General features: G+C 37.7%; 2 protein-coding genes across 5 annotated transcripts; both read right to left on the minus strand.

Moving 5' to 3' along the window:
- Positions 1-532: 532 nt before the first annotated feature.
- On the minus strand, positions 533-18,393 carry agpat3 (1-acylglycerol-3-phosphate O-acyltransferase 3). Of its 4 annotated transcripts, XM_079358460.1 has the most exons (11): positions 18,294-18,393; positions 18,012-18,135; positions 7,655-7,711; positions 7,326-7,554; positions 6,989-7,158; positions 6,654-6,815; positions 4,552-4,705; positions 4,320-4,422; positions 3,804-3,879; positions 1,715-1,913; positions 533-1,539 (listed from the first exon to the last, which is right to left on the minus strand). In XM_079358460.1, the coding sequence occupies exons 4-11, from the start codon at positions 7,501-7,503 to the stop codon at positions 1,448-1,450; spliced, it is 1,134 nt and encodes a 377-aa protein (XP_079214586.1). In that variant the 5' UTR covers positions 7,504-7,554; positions 7,655-7,711; positions 18,012-18,135; positions 18,294-18,393; the 3' UTR covers positions 533-1,447. The 4 variants fall into 4 exon arrangements, with proteins under 4 accessions (XP_079214586.1, XP_079214587.1, XP_079214585.1 ...); XM_079358461.1 differs by lacking the exon at positions 18,294-18,393 and having other exon boundaries at positions 18,026-18,285; XM_079358459.1 differs by lacking the exon at positions 18,294-18,393 and having other exon boundaries at positions 18,012-18,285.
- Positions 18,394-20,685: 2,292 nt separating this feature from the next.
- Positions 20,686-26,323, minus strand: LOC306833303 (pyridoxal kinase-like). Its single transcript, XM_079358467.1, has 11 exons — positions 26,052-26,323; positions 25,356-25,410; positions 23,704-23,808; positions 23,382-23,465; positions 22,956-22,990; positions 22,738-22,823; positions 22,541-22,586; positions 22,344-22,455; positions 21,875-22,011; positions 21,711-21,777; positions 20,686-21,350 (listed from the first exon to the last, which is right to left on the minus strand). Exons 1-11 carry the CDS (start codon positions 26,130-26,132, stop codon positions 21,238-21,240), a joined length of 921 nt encoding a protein of 306 aa, XP_079214593.1. The 5' UTR covers positions 26,133-26,323; the 3' UTR covers positions 20,686-21,237.
- Positions 26,324-26,442: the final 119 nt, after the last annotated feature.

The raw sequence follows: 26,442 nt of genomic DNA on the forward strand, positions 1-26,442 counted from the left end.
ACAATCCCTTGCCTGAGCAAGCTTGATTTAAGGCAAAGGTTGAAACATCCGCTTCTACAGTCAACATCTAAACAGCAAAGGATATGCAAACGTTTTTGGAGGCTACATAAAGAAAATTGATGACTAATCTGGGATCTTGTTCTTTTGACAGGAGCAGCACAGTCTTATCCTAAGTAATGACTGCTGCATTTCAAATGTTATAAGGGGTTGGGCAGATGTTTAAACCACTTCAGGGTATGGATGGGAATTCTATGTCACATTTGCGCGTATGAAAACCTGTTTGGAAAAGAAAGTGAAAATCAAAGTAGTAATGTGTCATGGTGAGTTTGTGGATGTTGGAGCTGCAGGCTATAAAGGACACCTGTAACAGATTGTAAGAACTACCATCTGCTCTTTATGAGGGCAGAGTTCACATTCTGAGCGTTAGCTTAACAGAATCCTGGCTCTCCAAACCAAGATGTCAAGGGGTCGGTTCTTCAAGATTGCAAAAAAAACAAACAACAAAAAACACATTAAAACAGTACAATTGAAGTTTAAAGGTGGTGCTAGAATTTAATTCAAAAAGTACTTGCCACCGCTCGTGTTCTTTCAACTCACATGCCCCAATTGTGTCAGTATGGTTGTCTTTAATTGATGCTTCATAATTACCATATGGTACTGGTAAAAAGTGAAATTATTTTGAGATGTTGATTCTGGAAAACACAGTGCTGTTCAGTTTTTCAAAAGTTCTGTGACAGGGATTTCAGCATCTTGGAACGTCCTACCACATTTGGAGTGTGTTGGTGTCTTTCAGATCCTGCGATATTATAACCCCAACTATCTGCCAGGCCATTCATCAAGGCATTAGCCGTTTTGCAATTTTGGGTAAACCCGCATTTTTTACACTGAGGATTCCAAATGGCCCTAAATCACCCTTTTCAATTACAAGTCCCACTGTGGAAAAAACAGAAGTACATGTCCAGCAAACTAAAGGTTCTAAAAATGCGCTGCCCCTGGATGGAGGTTATGGTTTGAAATATGGATCAGTTGTGTCCTACAGGCAAAATAAATGAGCATGTCACCAGTCTCTGAATGGTTTATGACTGTGACAGGAAGTGGAGGTAGGTAGCTCAGAGCAGAAAATGGACTGCTTGCTTGTCCATGTGTCCTTGAAGAAGTCTAACTATGGATTTTTACCAGGAATTAATGAGATTTGGATGGAGACAGAGAGTCACGAGCAGGATTAGGAAAGATGGTATTTTCCCCTTTTAATATTGTGTTTGCACCAGAGAGCTTGAAACCATGACCTTATATGCTCTCTCTAACTCTGGGGGCCATTATGATTCCTCTGGCCTGTGTTATGTTTTCACAGCTGGGTGTACTCCCCAGCCTGCCTACTGACTCAATAGAGGGGAAGCAGGAATTAGACACCGCAGGATGAACATACAAAGACAGAGGATGAAACACATCAGTTTTGTTTCTTGGCCCCCTGGTTGCCGTAACTGGAACCTGTTTTCTTCACCTCTGTGACCCCTATGAGTCGACGGATAGCTATGGAGGCTGCAGAGAAAACAAAGAAAATAGGCACATGAATTCAATTGTAAAACCAAACTGTTCCTTCAACAACTACAGGAGTTTCAGATGCATTTGTTTTCCAGACAAAGTCAAATAAACACTGCATCCTGGTGATCTCTAGGAGAAAGATGAAATGGCCACTGGTGCCTCTGTTACTTACCAATGAAGAGAAAGATGATGAAGCCAATAATGAGGAGGGGGGAGCCACTAACGGCAACTCCACAAGCAAAGTTGATGAGGGGTGAAAGGAGCAGGGTGGCCCAAAAGAGGAAGTTCAATAGCGTCCACAGTCTACGATGTGGGATAATTGTTGGTCCAGGGTACTTGCCTTCCTTGTTGTACATTTCCTGCAAGGCATCCTGAGCAGAACAAGCAGACAAAATAGTTTGCAGTGTATGAAGTAAACATGTATACCGTTGGCCGAGAAACAACATAAACCTTACTCAAATAAATGCCCTCCTGAAGAGAGAAAGCAGATATCCAAATTAGTTGACCATTACTGGTGTCCTTTTCCCCTCCTGAATGTAGTACCTCCCGGATTTTGCAGACTTTTTGGGGATTGTTGCGGCCTAAAATGCCTGATTTCGGGGCAGCTTATTATTGTTTTTAACAATTAAATTAAGGCAGGAAGCACAAATTTGCAAAAGAGTTGCGATTTTTTTTTCATGTCAACCATTTTCTTGCACACACTTCGATGTGATTGAGCTATCTTTTACCCTGAGCAGAGGGATTTACTTTGTGAAGCATATTAATCTGCCTCACTCAGTGACTTCTCCCTCTCACATGCACAGTCATTTTTGTGTGGCCGCGCCGAGCTCTTTCCTCTTTTCCGAAAGGCACCGTTGACTTCGCGTTTGATCTTTTCAAAATGTCTGATATTCCCTGTATTTTATATCTTCCTACAGATCGTATCTTGTACCCAGATCGTCTATGCTGGGTTAAAAAATGATCAAAAATATTGAACATGCAGTGAAAAGTAACAGAACGGTGTCATCTACACAGCGTCTCTTTTTCAACAAACTGTTGTCATGGAGACAGGATGGACCTTTTTCTTTTTAGCGCAGAAACGCTTCATGCACACACTCCTGAGTGCATATTAACAGGGAAGTGAGTTTGGTCCGTGGTCACTAAACTTTGGTGACGTAGAGCTCGCTGTTTTTGTGGGGGACTACTCTGATTGGTGAAAGTTGAGGGGAAAATTATTTTGATTGTTCAAATTTGCGGTGATTGGACAAAATTGCAAGGTCACCCAGAAATCGTCGGGATTGGTTGAATTTGCGTGAATTGTTGCGATCGCAACATCGCGACTTTCTGGAGGGACTGTGAATGGTAAACCAGGACTCCATGCACTAAAGAAATTGCTGAGCTATCACTATTTAGTAAATTCAAGGGGTTTAGTATTTTTGCCCAAGAATACTTGAATATGCAGAGTGCAGGAGTCGGTGACTGAAACACCACTCTTCTGACTAGAAAACAACCTTCTCTACTTCCCAGCCACAACCACCTCTAGGATAAAATAAGTTACATTACAATCAATCGATCTTTAAATTATAACCCTTAGGACATCAAACATTTCACTTTATAGTTCCTTTTAGCTGTTTTTACGTAGTTGTTGATCCAGAACGAGTTCCTTTTTTGCGTGGTGAAGTTAAAGTTGTAACTTTCCATCTAACAGAGGGTCCTTATTTTATTTTAAAATGAAAGCAAAGTTGAATTCCAACAGCACGTAAATCGCTCTTAGCTTAGAGGTGCACTAAGTAGTTTTAGTAGGGAAATGTAAAAGTTGGAGGAGATGTGGTTCATAACTCTATAAACAAACTGTCCTCTGAGGAAAATTTGGTCTCTGCAACGCTGTTTGAAGATAAAATGCAACACAAGAACTTATGGTGCAACCCGCATGCAACCATAAAACTGTTGATCTCCTGGTAGCTATTCAGCTCCAAACAGTGTTCCAGGTAGCACGTTTTTCCCCTTTGAATAAATATTGTGCATTTAGTTCAGAAAATATAGCACAGAATTGCTTCACTTCTCCAACTTTCAAATTTCACAAGCAAAATGTTATGCACGTTACAGCAGCTCTGTGCTGCTGCAACACTGTAAATTTCTCCGCTCGCGAGATGATTAAAGGATTACCTTATCAATTATCTTATCTCAAAACTCCAGAATGGACATCTTTTATTTTATTTTGTAAATGGGAAATATTTAGGAGTAATTATATGGACAGTATCTGTAGTCACCAATCAGTTTACCTTCTCCTGGTAGAGCTTATGCAGCCAATTTGCGCACTCTTGCTCATCATCTGGTATCTCCTCCACAGGGAACCGCCTGGTTTAGAGTTTAAAATGACATGGGGATAAATAAATCAATAAATGATGATACAATAAGATATGTAAGCCATCTTAAACTAGGAACAAATCTCGAGACACTCAAGATAATAGAGGACATTCTCAAATCATGAATTTAAATATTACCGAAATAGCTAGACATACCGAGTCCAACAGAAAATGTGTCATCACAGTTCAGTAATATAACAAGATAGTTCAATAGTTAAAGAAAAAAAAAAAGCATGTCAGTGAGGTTTCATACCACCAGGGGGCCCCCTTACTACACATTCAATGAACCATTGGTAATATTTTTGTCATACCAGATATCAGAATATCCTCCCACTGGCACATTTATATGACTCCAGTCTACTCATGCTGCTCATATTTCATCATCATTATATTAACTGACGTTTCATTGTAAATGGCAGATATTGTACTCACCTTACACTCATGTCAGCTTTGTACTTCTTGCCATTGACAATTCCCAAAAGAGTGGGAGTTTGGTTGTCTTGGAAGTTGAGGGTCACATCATACACAGCAGAAACTGAGACATAAATGCACATGATTAAAGGCTCGCATGTATTTTGAGGTGTGTGTGTGTGTGTGTGTGTGTGTGTGTGTGTGTGTGTGTGTGTGTGTGTGTGTGTGTGTGTGTGTGTGTGTGAAGCCATACCTGTGCCCTTAAGACACTGTAAAGTGGTGGTGAATCCTTTTGTTCGGGGCAGCAGGTGGTATTTGAGCTTGGGCAGGCCTTTACTCTCTGCAACCTGCATGCTGATTTGGTGCTTTGTCTCTGTAAAGCGTGTCCCCTCACAATACAACAGAAACTGTTGGAAGAAGAGGAACTGCTTTAATACACAGAAAATCCTTTCAATAAAAAAAAAATCCAATCACACAGACTTAAGGTAATGTTTTCTCTCGTCTACTCCCCTTTTCTGTGCTTGGTTAAATTACAGAGTAGTTTCACATACAATAATTGTAACACGTTTAAATAAAGTCACTGCATTAAGCCAATAGTAAGGTGGTTGACGACTTAAACAAAGATTGTTCAGTATGTTATCCAAACACATTGAAGCTTTGTCATTAGCAGTGGCCTGGTGCTAAACTTAGGAGTAATAAGATCAACTGCCTTAACTGATCTGTCTAATCTCTCCAGGTGAACTGGTGGTGTCACGTGGGGAAACTGACTCAAGGTGCTTTAAACCTTCACTGAAGGTGGACGACAAACAACAGGACCTGTTGTCTCCAGCAAGGTTATTCAAGTTTACTAAAACTAATGAAAAAAGCAGAAACTAAGATAAACAAAACAAAACACACCCTTTCAAAAAAAAACAAAAAAAACTTTAACTGAAACTGTTTGTGTGCCTACAAAACAAACTACAATCAAATTGTAGAAAATACATTATATATTATATTTGAACCAAGCAGACCAACAAATACGTCCTTTATGGTTTGTTTCGGAAACAGAGATTTCATTTGAGCTTATTTTATTAGTCATGACTTTCCATAAAGGTATTTAAGTTCTTGAGTAAGGGTTACATAACCTAAAATAAAAGTTAGGGGTATTTGAACATATTTTCTTAAATCATATGCTGTTTACATTCTCTGGCCGTTATTGGTTCGTTCCTGACATGTATCCCACATACCAAAGTACAACACTGACACTAAAACTAAGACTAACTAACAAACCAGCATTAAAAACTAATTCAAGAGGCAGCCAGTGGCTGAGTGGTGAGTTTTCATTCGTTGTTTTCCCCAAAACATTCCCCTCTCTCTTTCCCCCATTTCAGACTCTATCCACCGTCATATCTCTCCAATAAATGGCATTAAAGGTCTAACAATAAATGTAAAAAAAAACAACAAAAAAAACAGAAATAATGAAAAATAATCCACATCCTGGAGTTTCTTTAAAAAAATAAATAAACACGAACCCTCCTGTTGAGACGTATCAAAACATCTGGTGTACTCGGCCAAATTGCATCTAAGCATCTGCCAAGATCAACCAACAATGGCGAAACTAGGTCGAAGGGCAGAATCTGTATCCTGATACTTCTTTGTGTGAAATGTCATGATTTAACACTTGTTTTAAGAGTCATTATCAACTTTGATTTAATGTTGCATTTCGCTTCTATATGTCGTAATAAGGAACATTTCATCAAGCTACTTAACAGCTGATATCTGAGACAATTATAAACCATGCCCTGTAGAATTTTGTGAAAAACTTGAGATTGGCAGATTATGATATCTGCCACTCTCTTAAACCTTTCACTTACTTTTCTTGCTGGCAAACAGTTTACAATTACATTTAAAAAACTTAACTGAACGATTGTTCCTCACACCTGTCTTTATTTACAAATAATTTGGTCTGATGTCTCACTGGCTCTTATAAAATATCTCTACTGTCTTCTTGGACAGCACTTTGTAGGTAAACTGATTAAAATCACTCCAGTTCAAAAACAATAATTCCATTTATGATCCTTCATTTCATCCTTATCTAACCTTTGTTTACCATTTCCAACTTTAAATAGAATCAAACACAGCTTCACTTTGATTGGATGATGCATTTCTTTTTGTAAGCAACAGGACAATTTTGATTGTGTATGTAGCCACCTCAATTAAACTGAGCAACTAGGTCAAAGGTGATTAAAAACTCTTGTATGGTATTTGTGGAAACACATTTTTATTATGATCAAAATAACTCAAGGCTAACTGCCAAACCTTAAAACACAGATCATTGTAAACGTATTACTCAAGACCAACAACATATGTACCTACCCACATACATTCAGGATAATCTTTGAGCCTGGTCAATCCTTTAAAGACAGTCTTTCGGTCCTCCTCCCACTTTCTTTTGCAAAACACGATTTCTAAGAAGTACCAGGTCCAGCCAATCAGAGGAACTTTCAGAAGCTCGTGTTTGGCTAGCACTTTTGAACTCTACAGAGGAAGGCAAATGTATGAGTTTTTAATGGCAGTAGTGGGATTTTACACAATCAGGGTTGAAGTCCAACTGTGTAAATACAGCAGGATTGAGGTCAACAAGCATCAATGGGATTATTTCAAAATAAGGGGTTACGTGTTTTTGAGACATATTTGATGATATTACTGACCCCTAAGATACCAAATCGTTCACACATGGTCCAGCCACACAGGAAGTCGATCTCAAAGTTGTGGTTGAGGATGACAATGACATGTTCTTTGCCAAACTTGTCCACTGTAGACTGCTCAGCGTAGAGGGTGCAATCTGTACCCGACCACCATTCCAGCAGCATCACCAGCTCTGCACAGAGACAACTAAAGATGATGTGCACTGCAAAGGCAGTTAACCCATATAGTGTGACACTATGCACTGGAGTACAAATTACACTTTACCTGCCGTTTAATGTTTACTTTTTCTTTGTAATAAGAACTTGGTATTCAATGAGGAAGAACATATAATGTACTCACGACTCCAGAGGGAGTAAGAGAGCCGACAGTTGATTCTGCGATAGAGCTGCTTGTTGATTGGCCAGAGAATACAGGTGCAGAGCTGAATGAAGTTTATGATGAGACCACTCACCACAAACACAAAGCCCATTAGCAACTGCAGGATGAAGAGGCTCTTTATGTAGGTTAGTAGAGCCATGGCTGAGGAGCCTAGAGCTTATTAGGCCCCTTTCTATACACTAAGACCAACCTAAGCAGGGGGGGGGCAAAGTGGAAACAATTACTGGGTTACTTCTACAGATCAATATACTCTTAAGATTAAAAATAAATAAATGAATAAATAAACATACCACGCTGGATCCTTTTACAAGCCCCGTTTACACGGTCCGTCAGCCAATATCACTGACCTGTGGAAGTCAGAAGAAGAGGTTGAGAGGGATTAATGAAAAAATAAGGTGAAAGATAAGAGACAGCTGCAGTATGGAGTCTTCACACAAGAGTTTAAATCACACACACTCTGCATGTTGAAGTTCAAATGTGTCGCTAAAGAGAGAAAGTTAGAAACATCGTAATTTAGGTGTGGGCATGACAAAAAGAAACAGACAGGGTTTACAACTCTTCGGCATTGGTCAATATCATGGTTAATAGAAAAATATAATTTAAAAAACCCAACTCAGCTCTAAATGTTTACGTTTCATATTCTGTTGGTTGGACAACAAAAAAAACAGGATTTAGATCCGAGTGAAAAATGTCTTTCAGCTGAGCAGATTTCTCCGTTCTTGAGTTTACAGAGTTCATCTCAGAGTTTATGGTCTGCATTTTCTAACACATTGTAGACTTTGGCCAATGGTGTTGCCCACCATGATACACTGATAGCCATAAAAGAGTTAAAGTTTCAGTCCATGCTTTGCGCTGTTTTTCTCAGGGTGCTCAGTTTTTGATCAAAAAAGTTAAAAACATTTTTATTCAGGTTAGAAACACTTAACTATCCCTTGTAGAAGTGACAGTTTGACCACTTTTCTCGTTTGTATAAAGAGGCTAAATAAGCTAAAGCAGATATAGAAAATTAACATATGGGGGGGGGGAAATTGTCAATGTTCTTCTTAAACCTTCCATATTGAACATGCTCATACATGTTAAAGCTGCTACGGTAAGGCATGGAAGCAACAAAGTTGGGCAGTCACAGGTTTACCGCATGTACTCCTGCTTAAGCCTTCAGAGTTACATCATAAGAAAACTAAAACACAGAGTTACACGTTTATTCTCAAAGTATTCATGTTTTGGGTTGCACAAAAACCTTGATTCAGTTTTTTTAAACAGTTTTGGGAGAGAACTTGTTCTGATGTTAGAGGTTGTCATTATAATGCTTGATTGCAATCATCACAGAAAGTCAACAGGCAAAGGCAGAATTTATATCAAAAAAATACACCATTTCAATCATGCTAGCTCAAATGCTGATGCTGCTTCATGACGTGACAGTCATTTTAAAAATCACAACAGTATGTAGAAGAACTCTATCTGAAACACAGTAGAGGGCGTTTGGCAGGGTTATAAACAGTTCACATCCTTGGAATCGGACACACCAAGATGTCCTTTTATAAGACATCAGATGAATCACATATACTGGCTTAGACCTCATGTATTCTTGCGCCTTGTCATTCTTAATTGTGTGGTTTTGACCTTTGAGAAACAATTTAAATCTGAATTCTTTTACAAATTTATGTGGCAGTCAATGAACATGCAAGTCCTTGTTTACTGGCTCTACGGTTGCTTTGTTTTACATATTTTCTCTTTTTCTGTTTGAACGTTCTCACCATTAGACTTTATAGCTTAAAGGATATAGTTGTATACAAAAAATGCACAAGTAGCCCTTTACAGTATCTTGAGATCACTTTCTGCAAAATTATATTTTAATAGTTTTAGTTAACCAACCACAAATTTAAAGCAGTGCCTAATTTGGACTTGTAAAGTAAAGCATAGATGCATCATTCAGTACACTTCTACTCACTATCATTTTCTCCTGTTAACATACACTTAGTTAACTCAGCTTGATAGTAACAACATTCTGTCATGCACCTATTCATCCACAGCCAGAACGGTGTCAGCATCCAGCAAAAAGGGGCCCATCATTTGTTTGATTTTCGACAACAGAAAGGACAAACAGTACCTCTGTGACTCGGAGTGTTGCATCAGCATTAAGGTGTGATGAGCGAGTCAAAACCGACTCATTTGTTTGATGGAATTGTTGAAGTAAAACTGCATTAGGCATACAGTAATAGATCAAGGCAGGTTCATTCAAAACCAAGCCAAGCCAAAGAAGTCAAAGCTACTCTTACTACGGCTGATCCAGGCTTAGTTTAAGCAATCCATATATTCACAGTAATCATATCGGAACTTACAAACAATTTCACTAAAAAAAATAAAAGACTATATTAAAACATTGCTGGTTTAAGTTGAAGTTCTTTGTCAATATAGTTATATATAGATAATTATTACCCACTGCAATAGCTCTATAACTTTAAACAATATAAGCAGCCTCAGGGTGAAGGAAATTGAATCTTACATGTGCTTCCAGAGAACTTCAGGACAGGCTGTCGGGCAGATGAACATAAAACTATTTCTCAATCTGTTTAAGGACACGTGTGTGTGTGTGTGTGTGTGTGTGTGTGTGTGTGTGTGTGTGTGTGTGTGTGTTGTAATACTGACACGTGGTGTCTTTGTGTCATCTATCCTCTGATTACAAGTCCAAACATCCACGACTGTCTCCAAGAGATGACCTTTGCTCTACTGGGAGAGGGGGACTGGAAAGTATTATTGCTGCACATTTTACTTTTGGTGTTCTCAATGGTTTGCTCTTTGCATGGTAGAGTTTTAGCTGGCATTTGTGAATGCAGCAATGAAACTGTGTTCACAGACAGAGGTCTTTGGAGTCTATGCAGTGTTGTTTACGACAGAATCTTGACTTGTCTTTTTTTAAATGCTGTGCCATCTGAGGGCCCAAAAAAAAGAAATAGCAGCAACGAGGGTGGTTGCAAAACGGAATTACCGCAATATTAACAAGCCAACCACAGAACATTGGGCACCTCATGTTCAGACAAAAGCAATGGCAACTGCTCTAGTACTGAACTAGGGCTAGGTAAATAATCAAGTTACATACTGGGTTAGACAAGTTATGAAGATTTTGTCAGTGGAAGTTCTCCAGATGACCAACTCACCACACCACACACTAGAGTAAACAAACGTGATGGTCAAGCTAAACGTGGCTAGCTGTCAGCTGGTTCTTCCTAAACACTTAGGTCCAACTCGATAACTCCTCAGTTGGCTTGTTTTACAGGACACGTTGTAAACACACTGTTGTTGCCACAAATCAAAAAGTTGGTCCTGAATTTATGACATCCATCGAATATGCTTTGCTAATGTTTGTCACGCTTCATTCAGTCAGCTTTCTTCCCTATAGGCTGTTGTTCTGTTCCATGTCACAATTCAAAGACCCTGTGCTCGGTCCTCCTCATTTCTCCTCACACAACAGGATTTCTGATCAGAAATATTATATATTATATTTAATGTTTAATATTTACTTTCTTATCAAGGCAGCTCCAATCATCTTCCGGGCAGATCGAGTTGTTTGAAATCACTCTTAACACACCTCCCACCAGAGAAGAATCTGACAGGATAAACGTTTGGATCCATCATAGTCCTTTACTGACTTTGGTCTTTTGTTTGTAGGCCTAACATAGGCCCGCTTATCTTGTACCGAGTGCCCCGCTTAACCTGCCAAGAAAAATGCTGTAGTTCATGACAATGGGTCAAATATGGGCCTCTCTTCGCTTCACTGGTCACAACTGCTCATAGTCAACAGTGCTCCCAAAGAGCCAAATATCAAGCAGAGCTGTAGGAGCAGCTACAAACTTGGTAGAACGATTGGTTGAGAAGTGGGCTGGCCAACACAAAACTAAAGATGAAACGGCAGCAAATAAATACAACACAAAAATCGTCATATTGCATCACATGAAGAAAACTTCCAGGCAAAGAAAAACGTATTTTTCTCAACTCAGGGCAAAATGAGGGTTGGATTCATGACCATTCAACACTGCTACCATGTTTCTAATGATACAAAGCTTCATGTAAATGGGTGAAGTATCCCTTTAAATCTGAACAGCATCTCAGCAGAGAGAAAAAAAACCCTGTCGCTGTTCTTACAAGATTCAGACAGCTTACAATGGTGGGGCCAGTGATCTTAAACAGGCAAAAAATTAACTTGACATCAAATCCCGAGTACCCTTAATACTAGCTGCTGTACAATATCCTCCTCTGACGTGTAATACGATTGAGTCTACTCTTGTAGGAGATCTTCCAGCAGAACACTGGGCATGCTGGCTTTTTTGGACCCAAATTCAAAATCATCATCCAACACTGAGCTTAATATGTTTCAAATGTTCTTTTATTGTATTTGTGGTAAAGGAAATATGTGTAATAATAACTAAATGTTGCAATTAGGGCGGAAATTATTCCTGAGAAAAATCAAATACATTGATTTCAAAATAGACAACACAGTCGTAATCCTTGAAAAGTTGTCTGACCTGATTAAGGTCGGGTCCTTGTCCTTCACTTGTTTCCCTCTCTGTCTCATGGACATGGGCCCCTGTCCCCTGCTTTTCACCTAAGTAATATAACTTGCTTTTAAGAGTGTTAGTTTAACAAGCAGGGGTGAATCCAGACTTTTGGACTAGGGTGGCTCAGCCCTGAATACAGCAGGGGTGGCATGAATTTTGTTTGCATACACAAAAAAAATCCTATCCGCTATTTACCCTTGTAATTTCATTTTTTATTTAAATTTGTTTTACCGCATGGCCGTCAGGTGAACTGCCTAACAGCCGAATGATTTCTAGCTACAAGTCACGTATATATGTCACTTTTTACATGTATAAATCATTTTTTAACACCCACTAATAAGCGAACAGTAAACTGATGCGAACAAGGAAATGTTCACTGTCTATCTGTGTTGCCTGTGCACACAATTGTCGGATTTTCCACGAAGGCTCCAGGAAACGTCATTTTATGTTCACTCCGCTCACTCAAATCAACAGTAAAAACTACAAACTCATCACACACTCCTGGTCTCAGGCATTGCCTGTTGAGACTCTCGTTTGAAGGATGGAGAATGAGATACAGACTCTCACCTTTTGTATGACCACTTACCTCCATTTCAAACAATAGGTGTTTGTTTGTGTACGTATGAGCACGTATGACAAGCACGCAATGGAGAACGAGCAACAGGTTACTGGTGCAGTTCATCTGGCGGCCATGCAGTATCGCTACAAACGCAGTGCTTTTGAAAGTTACATACAGCACCTTTAAGTTTGTTTACTGCTACAGCTATTTTAATTGCAGTGAGTAGAATGAGCAACTGTAGGCATCTCTTCAACATAGTAAATAATTTACATTAGCCCGTTTTATGAACTTAGCTTAACTTTTATATAGGCCAAGTAATATGACCAGATTATCCTCGATATGTACCACATAGGCTTTGTAGAATTTGTATTATTACAGCAGTAAAGGCAACATTACAGCAAAATCTGAGATAAGAATCGATAAAAAAAAGAACAAAAAAATATATATTAAAATTGGAATACCAAGTTAAGTGTTTGTTTAAGAGCCCTGTCTTAGTTTCTCTTTTGTGTAATACTTTTGCTCTTAAATAAAGCAAGTGATTTAATGGAAAACAAAGGCTGAAAACACAACATTTCAATTGAAAATCTGTGGGAGTTAATTACCTTACAACAGCTTCATGGCTGCCAACCATCACATTATTCAACCTCACATAAACAATTCGACAGTCTAGTGATTAGACTAGACTTCATGTATTATTTTGTAAAGTCTCAAGTAAAAAAACAAAATACAGCAAAATAGAAGTAGTTATAAGAGATGAAACTGGGTGGGACAATGCAAACAGCCTCCATGTGGTTATAAGGGACCACATGAAAGATTAGAGGCTGACTGGGTTAAAGCTGCTTAAGACCAGAGAGCTGCTTCTGCTCTTCATTACCTGAACTACATGAACTCACTTTGATTTATTTTTTATCATCTGGAATACCTGAAGTTATACTAAAACTATTCTTTATTCTCTAAACATAATAAACCAAATTACCACATCATTTCACATACAACCTCTTCTTGCAACAAGTCTCTGATATCAGTAGTACTCACATAGATCCAAAAGTTAATTACTTTCAGAAACTGGCACATCTCAGCCACATCTTGGCACGTAACACACCTTTGTCAAGTTATTGAGTTGAGTCTAAAACTTACATCCGTCGATCAAAAATGTTTTTGTCACTTGTTGACTTCTATTTCTTTCCAAGTCTGAATAAATTTCAATTGGCCCATACTAGCTGTACCACATCTCCTCCATTTAACTTACCAGTAGACATAGTAGGCCATTGCCATGACCACCAATGCCCCACATATCCCAGTGAAGATCATAACAGCGCTTTGGTTCAGCATTTTGGCTCCTGGAATCTGACCAATTTCAAGCCAAAAAAAGTTCTATAATGAAAAAGGGCTGCAGAGAGCAGTGGACAGTCACAGGGTGTCCTGATTCATATCCATGATAATCCTACAGAAGGAAGGACGGAGAATATGATGATGACAGCAAGAACACAACCAGATCTCAGATCCAGTTGGAAGAAGTGCCTGATCACTGCAAGGCTTTACTAAAGCCCAAAGAATTTCCCCTCACCAAAAGAAAAAATCCCAAAAGAATGGATCTTAGGTGAGGGAGTGTGCATTAAGAAAAATCAAAAAGTCCAAAGTCTTCTTGTAGATTCTTTATTGAGCCAGCAAAAGAATGCAAGAAAGACCAGAAGATGGCTCACTTCTGGAAGGAGGGAGGCACACATTCTGGAGGCAGCGTCTTACATGCATTCCCATTCTCTAATCCAATGGATCAGATTAGTGCTGATTAGCAGGCTATGGGCACCCTGGATATGTCACATTACATTAACGTTAACAAAGAAGAAGGCGGTACTACCAGGTTTTACAGTGTAGCATCTGTTACACTAGAGGATCCAATCAAAATATAGAAATTCTTGCTTCACTTTGCTATTGGTTACACCGAGCATTAGGCCGAAGTGATGACCTCAAATTGAGTTTAAGTTTTCCTTGTAACTAATGTCTTGTGTCCTGCTTGTCTTTGTAACTAATGTCTTGTGTCCTGCTTGTCTTGTATACTGCTACTGGATGCCTTGAATTTCCCTCGGGATCAATAAAGTATCTATCTATCTATCTATCTATCTATCTTAAACAACCTCTTCTTGTGTATTACCAAGCTGTGCTTTGTATATCTATGAGCAATGATAGTTAAGAGCTGATTAAATCCTAAACCAGAAAACCAATGATGTTCATCCCCAATCACTCAATGAATCTTTGTCTAGCGCCAATTCATAACAAATGTTATCCTCCACCCTTGTTTTACCCTTCTCCTCGACAATACCTTCGATTTAAAAAAACTGTATTTCCGAGTGTGGAAGTAATTTTCAAACGGGCAAAAGTAAACACAAACAAAAGCCTGTAGGTTCCTAAAGCTCATGTCAAATGTTGTTTAGACAAGCCGGCGGAGGCTGTAAAAATACACAAGTGTTTGCTGAAGCAAAAAGGTCAAAGGTAAGAGTACAGTCCTGAGGCCTTGCCAGTTGGCACTGAAGCCAAATACAAAATAGAGAATTAATACATTGTGATAGTAGGACGAGGAAGGTCATTTATGTTCTGAAGCATTATCTGTTCAATCTTACACATAGCACCACTGCACTGCTGAACACTTAGTCACAGCTTTGAGTGGTGCAACAGATCAGAGGATCCACGATGCATTCGGTTATTTACAATAACTTGTAGTTTGTCTAAAAATCTGTTTTTCTGTGGTTGTAACTGGTTCAAGCACGCAACATTTTGAAGAGACAGAAAATTAACAAGCCTGTGCTCAGGGTCCAAAATTAACACCCGCCAAGTTATAAACAGTGCAGATATATTGCACTCTAAATACACGCAGGAGGAGTAAGAGATACACACACTACTAATAATGAGCAGACTGACTGTATTATTTTTATATTTTTTTATTTAACCAGGAAGATAAAAACTCATTGGGATTAAAAATCTATTTTTTCAAGAGTGTTAAGAGTCTAAAACTGTCAAAGATAAATCAGGAGAGAACTTTTTTGTTTTGTGGAATAATAATGTATTATTCTCTAATGGATTTCAGTTTTTAGTCTGTAATGCAGGGGGTTCAGAGGGGAGAGGTGGAGTCTGGGAAATACCTATTTAAAAAAATAAAAAGGGCAGCAAATTTATGTTTTAATTTCCTGGTCTGATAAAATTATCCAATCTGTGACTTAAATCTGTGATTGATTCAACATAACAATGCTTTCTCAATCAAATGTACTGTAACAGATGTGTATGTAACACAACAACACAATGTTTTTATCGTCATTTTGGTCGGTAAAAAATATGTTTGGCCGGTGAATATATATATATATATATATATATATATATATATATATATATATATATATATACACACACACACACCTGCCACCTTGGCCAGTGAGTCAAAAAGTGAATTTTGAACCCTGCCTGTGCTGCAGCTCGACAGGGTTCTGTACTGCCCTAAGCTCTCTTGGCCTACCAAACATCCGCGCAAGTCACATGACTGAAAGCTATAAATGGAGGCCTGAGTTATTGTTGCAGATTATACATTTTACTCAATACAGTATTAACTTTGGACTTTTAAAATGACATGTTGATGTATGTATAGGCTATATTGAAAAACAGTTTTCAAAAATGTTTTTCAGTGAGGGAGAGGTTTCTATTTAGATAAGATATCTTTAGTTTCTCTGTTCAAGAATGAATGATACAAATAATGTAAAAAAATATATACAATATACTAAAATCAAATTTACTATTGACCAGCTGCCACTGATGGTTAAAACTGACCCAACTGTCACAGGGAAAGTAGAAGTTAATTTCTTAACCTAGTGAAAATAAGCACTGGTGAGGAGCGCCCTAAAACTGGTGGGCACTGCCAGCACAAAAAGTGTCAACAACAGACACAGAAATATAAAATCATTATACGATCTTGCCCTGAAATAACAGACAAAATCCCATTTCCTGTTTTTTGAGCCATTATAACGACAACATTTCCCCCAAATGGCTATCAATGAAGTGCTATCTTATTTGGTTCCATCATTTCAATATACTAATAAGATACAACTTAAGTTTCAAGAGCTTTATTTTCTCAAATTATGTTTTTTTTTTAATTATAATTTTTTTTTCTTCTTACAAAATATTGTTAGTGAGGGATTCCAGTCTAAGTTTGCACTTCTCACATAAAAGCAGATATCTTGCATAGACACCTCAAAGTCCTAAAGAGCTATTCTTTAAATGAATAGACTGATAGAGAATTGACTTACACTCACTTTAATGTTACTGGACATTGAATGGGCCGCTCATTGAATTAATGGAACATTTGTCATACAACACATCACATGACATATCAGTCATACATATGACATGTATGACTGAAATAAGACCCTGTTTTTTTTCTCTCTCGATAAACTAAAGTCCCTCCACTCACAAAAACTTGGATGAAAATACAAGTACAATTTTTAAAATTCTTAATAGTGTAAAAAATGTTTCATGGGGTAGAAATCAGGTAAAAAGGAAGTGACATTAAATGTGTTTGCTATGTGTTTTGCATTCAGAAGCACAAATATTTATTTGTTAACCTTTACATTTAAAAGTTTTCTCAGTCTATTTATTGGTGGGGAATATATGGATTATATTCAAACTTGTTTCCAAGTTAAGGAAAATCATCATGATCACCACAAAGTTATAAAGTAACTCTCTCAGAAGAAAATGACAAAAATCAATTGTCGGAAATGTTCACGTTTAACTTCACCTACCAGGCGAGTATTTAATTTAAGGTTTAACCCTGATGATGAAATAACAGTTAAGAGCCTCTTATTGGAATGACCTCCAGTAACCTCACGGCAGATGTATGGTACCATCGTGCGCAGGTCAACTTGAAGCCAGATGGCTCGTATGACGTGAGGATAACAGAACCCAAACATATCATTTATTTACTATAGACGTACTTTACGCTGCTTCAGCATTAGTTACCAGATATAGTTTTACAGCTTCTCAGTCCCTGAACAAATATGAGGTGAAAATAAGTGCAGCGTGGTTAGTCTTGAACAGCTACGTGACCAACTGGCCGGCATGCACCTTGCGTCCAACCAGAGACTGGGCTAAACCGTGACTTATTATAAATTCACAAAGATACACATTAATCTCAGAGTTACATACTGAGTATTCCATACATACGATTATTTAAATAAATAGCCAATATATCATACTGCTGCTACCAGACATGACAGATAAGTTAGAGCTAGCCTGAACCAAGTCAACTCAAACACAAGGGCAGAGATAACTGCTGCTAACAGCATGCGCTAGCATGCTAACACCTTTAAGCCGGCATAGCTGAGCTTTTTATTAAATTCGGAGTGGGGTTCATTCCTCTATTTTAAATGCCCCATTGCTATTAAGGTACATGTTCCCCACATTCACCCATTAAATAACCAGCCGATCTGCGTCGCTTGCTACCACTGTGCTATGCTAGTCAGTCAGCTAACGTTAGCAGTCAGTCAGTTGGCTCACCTGAAATCATTCACCTGGGAGTTGTAGTGGAGTTGGCAGATGTTTACTTCGTCGCCGCCCTTTGTTTGGCCTTCGGTTGGCTGTGACAACTTTGTTAGAAAGCCCTTCTTACTTCGTGCGCTTCCTAAAACGCAGTAAAAAATGACCTACGCTAATGCGATTTGCAAGACAGCTATTGTTTGTCGGTTAAAGACCCACATTTCCTCAAAGCCCATCTGAAGGTTGCGTGCCCAACATCCGGTCCGGCCCCTCATTTTTCTGACATAAATACTAATAACTTACTTTCTTTATCAATAACGGATCTATGCTTTGTCGTGTGCAAACAGCCGCTCCACAAACTGTGCAGGTAAAAGGAGGTAGTTACAAGTAGACACATTATTCTTACTGATTTAGGGTAGGATATTGTATTTATATTTTGGTGTAAATAAGACACCAGACATATAAAAGAGCAGATTTTGGAAACATTCTCTGCAATATAACATTTATTTTCTTATATTAAATTTCATTCAGAAGGAGAGGAGAAGGAGAAACTATATTCAGTAACTATATACAACGTTCCAGCAATTTTTTTTAAAGATACATTATCTGACAATTGGTACATTTGAGAATATATAATAATAGTAGTAGTAATAACAATAACATTATTAATATATGGAATGTATATTTTCAATCCTTTTTATTGGTTCAGTGGCTTAAACTTTTTTAAACATACATTTTGACCAAATCTCTTCATTTTTATTTTTAAAAATTTCTTGGAAAAACAAACAAGAGGCATTTTTCTTGATGTTTTTATTTTCTTTAAAAAATATTAAACCCCTTGCTCTGCTCTGAAGAAAAATGTGAATATCTGCATGAGGGGATGATGAAAACAAAATTCTAAACAGCAGTATCATGTTAATTACATGAATAGGCGTACATGTTTCAATGCCATTTTAGCCCTCTGCTGGTATTTAAAGATAACTGCAGAATAAGTTGCAGCATAAAGCATAATGCAGATTTAGAGACTTGTGGCACACAAGCCCCGATCCATTTTGTATGGCATATGTGGTATACAGTACTTAATTGCCCAAACAGTTACAATGTAAAACATCAATTCTTTCTCAGCAAAAACTCTAGGTCCACCCATCCATACTGCTGTCAGGTTACAGTTGGGAAGACATATTGGTCTGTCTGGTTATTTAGGTTAATGCTGGCTATTCATGCTATGGATTAGTGCTGGGCTAGCAGAGCAGTTACTGACTAGTTATACTTTTTGGGGTGCTTTTATGTAAGCACTCTCCTCACCTAGCTGGCCATGCGTCAAGTGCAATAGTGTGCTTTAAATGAGTAAATAATTATTTTGCACTTTTTAAGATGAGCCCTATTTAGGATATGATTTGATAAACTACAATGGAAACTGTAGCGTACTGCTTAATTAAGATTTCATGGTTCAACAAAAAGTTCATATAAAATAAAATGATATTTTTTGGACACTCATCCTACAAACCTGCAATGAAAAGAAGCAACAACAAAAAAAGGTTTCAGTAAAAGATCACTCATTTATTCATTCTGTTTTCTATGTTGCTCTATATCAGAGCGGCAGCTTAAGGTTTGGCACTTGTCTCTCTAACATTATGTATGTGGATCAGTTATTACATTTGGTACACAAAAACATTCACAATCAGTGTTTTTTCTTTACAACTCTGTTAAGGCTATTATACAGTTAAGTTTCTCATTACAACTCTTTTGCTGAGATATGACTAAATTAAAAAATGAAAACAATGATTTCTAGTAAATATATTATTGATTATCTGTGCAAATACCTCAATTTGAGATGTTTAAGACATGGATATATCATGTTATACATTGCTAGTAAAAATCATTATACGAAAACTGATTAAACAAACAGCTTTAAACAAAAGCTGTTGTTGTGAATAACAGATAAACATTAGAATTATAATCTATTGAAATGCTATACAAACTGAAAAAAATGTGGTAATGCAAATACAGGGACTACATATATACATTGATCAGCCATTACATTATGAGCACTAAAACTGATTTGTCTTTTAACAAGTGAGTGGGATATGTTTGGCAGCAAGTGAACCATTTGTCTTTTCAGTGCATCTGTTTGGAGCAAAAGAAAAATCAACAAAGTTAAAGATGTAAGCGGCCATGGGACTACTGTAGAAGGAGGGCTGAGGGACATGACGACGAGTATAAGGTGTTGACTTGGCCTACAAATTCCCCAAATCTTAATGCAATTGAGCGACTGTGGGATGTACTTTACATCCAAGTCTGATCCATGGAGGCCCCACAGCACAACTTACACTACTTAAAGGATCTGCTACTAAAGTCTTAGTACACTATAGACCTTTAGATGTCTGGTGGAGGACATGCCTTGTCAGAAAGGCCCTGAACTTACAAGGGGGGGTTATAAACACACACACACATACACACATACATACATACATAATAATGTTTTGGCTGATTTTTGTAACTTGCATAAGCTGTTTGATGTTTTGTGGAAATTGCAAAAAAAAAACAAAAAAACATCCCTGCACCTCAAACACATCCAATCTGCTTATAATAGGTGTTTACACTTGACTTAAAATATTTGAGAAATTTCAAACATTTTAGAAAACATAACGTTTTTGCAATTTTGAAATTTAAAAAAAAAAAGTTTGTACTCAGATAAAGCCGTTAACATTTTAATTATTGTTACCTAAGACCAGCTAAAACAAAGTTGTTTTGATTAAATCATAAATACAATAATGATGTGCTTAAAATGACTTCTGAGCATCATGTGACTAACTCTTACTTGAATGCATGCACCACTAAGAATTTATAATTTAACAGAATTGAGATAAAAAGTAAATTTATATCAAGAAATAGTTTCCCATTTAAAGGGGATATTCAAGTACACTTGCATTATTTTAAAATCTTCACTTAGTTAACTATGGTGTTCTTCTTTGAAGGGGAAATACCTATATAGACCATAGAACAGACACATACTGTATGGCAGTATTTTCAGTGTGTTAAGTAGAATGTACATAAAACCTAAACTGCTGACCCCTTTCATGAGAAGATAGTCATCTTCATTTAGACATTCTGTAAGGCAGCAACTGGGGAAGTATTTCATGGAAAATCCTTAATGAAACTGGTGAACCACCTAATTTTGAAGCTGATTTGTACCAGCACAATATTAATGGTCATGAGAATGTTTCTCTGTTCAGTGAGAAGTCTTCTATAAAACCTTAGCCTCTATTACAATGGCAGGATTCTCAATGTCAGCTTTGCTCTGAACCATCCTCAGTTCTAGCTGTGCAGGACTGGGCCTGTTTCCAGGACCAGCAATCTCTGAAAAGAGAGATGAGCAGTTGAAACAAAAGCAACATACTTTTTGGATTCTAGCTTTTTGGTTAAGACAACATTTAAAAGGTAAGTCCTGTCTAAATCATCTTGTGGCAAATATGAGAGCAAAGTGGGTGCCTTTTTATTAGTCATTTACTTGAACTCCTTTTTGACATTTGTGTTATGAGAAAAAGCAAATGGTTGTTACATAACGCAAAAATGGTTCATGTTCATTGATTGTGTAAATATAAAGTTAAGAGCAGAAGAAAGCAATCAGGATTCTTATATGTTGGTTTAGCAACTCCAAGATAAAGAAGAGAGAGACCACATGACTAAAGGAGTATAATAAATACACACAAACCCTACCATTAGCATAAGTAATGGTCCTCTTAATGACATGGTGCATGACTGAAACAGCCTTTTCACAGGCAGCCTGTAAAAAGCAGTAGGACATAGAGATTAATTCATTAAGCAGTATAAAAATTGATACTCAATAGCTTTTTGATCAAGAAGCCATTCTTGTTACTGACCTTTAGGTCTTTAGGGTGATGGTGAGTCCAGGCAAGCAAAAGGGCAGCAAACAAGTCTCCTGTCCCAACAAATACGGCATCGACCTTTGGGATGTCCAGGCTGATTTTCTGACTGGTGTTGGTCCCATCTGCTTTTACTACAGAGAGTACACACATTTTTCACACTGCTACCATCTGGCCATAAACACATGGTCATAAGCAGGTATGAGGCTTGTTTTTAGAGACATTTAACCCTGTTATTCCCTGCTTGTAGTTAAATGTGACACTGTGATTTGTTGTGCTGTTATGTTAAAAGTTGTCCAGCAGTGCAATAAATCTGAAACTGGGAACAATTAAGTCTGTCTGTCTGTCTATGTATACATTACACTTCTAAAACTGCCAGGGAAAATTGTAGAGCTGGCAAGTGTTATGATTATTCTTGTCATTAATGATATTGTTGGTTTGCTTCTTATGCTATTTTGAGGTTTACCTATTTTCTGGCTCCCAAGGGCAACAAGAAATTGGTCCCCATATTTTGATGGCAGGTCTGTACTCGTCAGGACAACAGTCTCTGGACCCATTGTATGAAGCAAGTCCATCACCTGGAGAGCAGAAGGGATCCTCAAGCATTCTATCTACTGTATTGGTGAGATATGCTGCACAGACAGAATTGGATAGTATGCTCACCTCAACAGCATCTCTCTCGCTGTTGATTTTCCTACCAGTTAATAACCTGAGTGATAGATAGATGTACAAATGACAGAAAGATCAATCATGCGTCTTTCCAGACCTCAGTAATGTGCAGATATTTATTCAACTGGATATTTATAAACATAATTGGGATTATTATCAGAATTTGGTTGAGATAATTATAGTTCACTTACTCTGCTTCAAACTGGTTCGGGGTAAGGATGTCCGCTAGAGGCACTACTTTGTCTCTGTATACTGGCAACAGGTACTCTGGAACGTACTGAAACAGTCAACAGTTTTTTATGTTTAGAAACAATGGGATTTCACAGTAAATCTTGAATCAAATCTTTATTTGTATAGGGTCTAGACTGTACCCTTTGGTATAGCATTTATAGTAATATAAAATGCTTACCATGGCGCCATGGTCTCCCATTACAGGATCACAAACTGTGGAAAAGTAAGAATTGGACATATTGTCTATTTATGAATACAGTTCGATATTACAGATTACAAGAGTGCAAGTAATGTTTAGTTTTAATATTACTTCATTTATCAAGCAAATTCTAGGTCTGCAACATGAGTGAAGAGTGACCCTCACAATCAACTCAAACTCATGATGTCATCAGCTCATTTTTCTGATCGAAAAACCTATATACACTTTAGTATCACTTCAAAGGAAAGCATCGAGTTGTCATAACTGAGAAGCTGTAACATGGCGTAATTCAAGAGGAAATGCATATTTTTACGATGCATGTTATTTTATCGTGTCCTTAAACTTATTGATCTATCGCCTAACCTATACGTAATCCGATTTGAAATGTGTCAAATGTACACTGACCATATACCAGGGAGGGATTAGCCTTCTTCAGCTCTTGAATAATGTCGACTACCATTTCCAGGAATGACATGTCTCTGCTGTAACCTTGGGAATGAACGTTTTAAAAGTTAGAAAAAAAATATTGCTATTTTAGTACTCCAATAATGTCACCAAGTTTATCAATTCAGGCTAGTAGTCCAACATAACACATTAATCACATGAAAGACATGCAGTTAACACTCTAGTATCAATATATACATTTAATTGGGGGTACTATATGTCCCCTTTTCAAAAGAGTGCACTTCTTTGTAGCTACTTTGAGTTTCTGTTGGATGAGACTTACCTGTGAGGATGTAATCATAGTGGTTCACCTTATTGAGTTTGATGCCCTCATACAACACATTAAGCTCCTCTGCAGTCAATACTTGCCCTTTCCAATGGGCGTAGCCTTGGAATCAAGAGGGAGAACTGTCACTCAAATATATTGTATAGAATATAATATATAAGATAGTGCAAGTGTTGTACCTCTTCTCTCTTTCAGCATATGTAAATTACTGTCACAGCATTTTGTATTCCTTATTATCCTCATTATTTGTCAGCCTATCCCCCATCTTCCTCTGCTGTGGTTCCCCTCCTCTGAGTTGTGTTTAGGGGCAAAATGGGGCCTCATCAGTAACTGAATGGGAAGTCTATCCTGGCTGCCAATTTCCCCCTTTCTCTGTCCCCCCCTTTTACCACTGACCTAAAATAGACCCTCAACACTGGCAAGACTACAAATGATAGGACACACTAAAAGATGTATTTTTTCATATTCTTTATACTGAGGCTCAGCGTTCAGACATAACTTGACCCCAAGTCAGCGAGAGGACGTCCTGCATTGAGACTTTGAAGGAGGATTGAAGAAAAGAATTATGTGCTGCGGTTAAAGGAAAAAGTGAATATCAATGCCTTACATAAAAGAGAAAAGGAGTATTTGATAACTATATGCAAGATTACATAGTTATTACATGCTTAACACTGATCACTTTCCTCTAGAGATGGAGAAAATGTAACTGATTTAAGCCATTTCTGAGTAGAGTCTCCTACACCACTGGTGGAAGAAAATGATTTGTATTCTTTGGCACAGAAATCTGATTTTCATCTTATCCTCTCTGCAGGGGTTAAAGCCAACAAGCAGAACCAATTGTTTCTTCTTCTCACTGAATCAATATTTTTGTACTCCACTCCACAATATGACTATACTGAACTATGTCTGGCTTTTATCAACTCATTTGTGAAATGAATGTTGAATAGAAATTAAGATCTAAAGCTAGAAATGAACTGTCTAAAAGTGTATTGATTTAAAGTAATCATACTTTTTTTGTTTTAAGACACTGAATACGAAGAAAGGCTGCATGAAATATGTTGCAATTATTTTAAGTTATGTCTATTCTACATCCAAGATAAAGTATGGATGTAATCATTTAGCTTTTATTGAAGCCTTGGCGTGCAGGCTTTATAGTAAATTTTGCTTCTCTCAAGTAGAGGTGGCTCTATAGGAAGGCGGACGCTTCGAGATATAAGGGAAGAAACTAGTGTTGGCGTGCGCAGTCGCAGCGGATCAGTGCGCTCCCCGTACAGTGAAATGTGATTGTACTTGTACCTGTTACAATGACAATAAACCTCTATCCTATCCTATATCTTTTCCCATTAATAATTTGCAATGTTTATTTTATGATTTAAAACCTACATTATCTTTATTGGCAAGATAGAGATGTTTGTGTGAACTGGTGTTTTTTGCTGAAAGAGCAAAAGATGCACTTCTAGTGGTCAAAGTCTACACAACTCCGGTCTTCTACTCTCTACTGACACTGCATGAATACCTTCTCTCGTTCTTTATCAGGACAAAAGCCTGCCTGGCCCTTGTGCTATAACAATAACTATCAATTAATATTGTAAAATTTGATAGAAAAGAGTAAAAAGGAGTTGTGTTTTGTCACATGAGGGAAGGCTCACCTGTGTGATTGGAGAACTGCACAGAGTTGATTGAATCAACTTCAAAACCCAGCACCTTTAAAAAAAAAAAAAGAGTGTAATAAAAGTAGTGTCCTTTTAGTTTGAACAAAGAACAAGGACATTGATGTCATTTAAGATAGTTGTTACACATTGTTGATGATTGATAAAAAAAATCTGGACAACTTCAGTGTATTAGTGAATTTTAAGTCATAGGTCAAATATATGATCTCTTGAAGCTGAATTTACCACTAACAGAAACTGCTGGACTGTGTGAACACTACTTCTACTAACATCAATTACACAGTAAAACACATGCAACATGACTTTAACAACAACATAAGAAGTGTGGTTTAGCCACCTGTAGCTAAGAAGTTCGTCAAGGACTTTGACTAAATGGCAGCTGGACTACATTTCCTTGTGAAAATGTCCGATCTTTTTTGTAATGCATCATTGTGTAAGCTAAAAGAGAGCTTGTTTGGGTAAATCATTTATTTATTAAAGAAAATGGCCTTTGTAGTTTCAACTGTTAAAACAATAACTTAGCATATCTGATGTCACAATTAAATTCTATTGTCATAGTTCCAAAAATCAACTTCCGTGGTAAACACACATTTAAATCTATTTGTTTCTCTTTTCATTCTATCTTAGTCTTTGTCATTGCCTTCACTGAGACACTTTATGAAACATGTTTCTTACCTGTAATGGGAATGTTGCCGACTTGTTCCCGACGTATCCCCTGACAACGTGACTCTGAATGGACAACACACGACACTCCATCGCTGCTTTTACAATGACTGCGTTCAGAAACAGATGTGTTCTGCATGAAATACGTTTACAGGCTCTGACCAGCTCGAACTTAGCATGTGAGGAAAAACTCCAGCATTAAATGGCAGTAGCTGCGATGCTGCTTGTGACATCTACCGTTTTTTCTACAGGCAGCTCAACGGGCAGCTAAACTGGTGCATTCACAGGCTTACGAAAAACGTGGTAATTATCAGTTCCTATCCCGACTTTCAACACAACCTGGCACCAGGTAAAGGACCGTTACAGAATTGCCGAATTTGCAAGGCAAAGTCCGTTTCAGTCA

This window comes from Symphodus melops (genome assembly GCF_947650265.1).
Source record: "Symphodus melops genome assembly, chromosome: 12".
In the NCBI taxonomy this organism is placed as follows: Eukaryota; Metazoa; Chordata; class Actinopteri; order Labriformes; family Labridae; genus Symphodus; species Symphodus melops.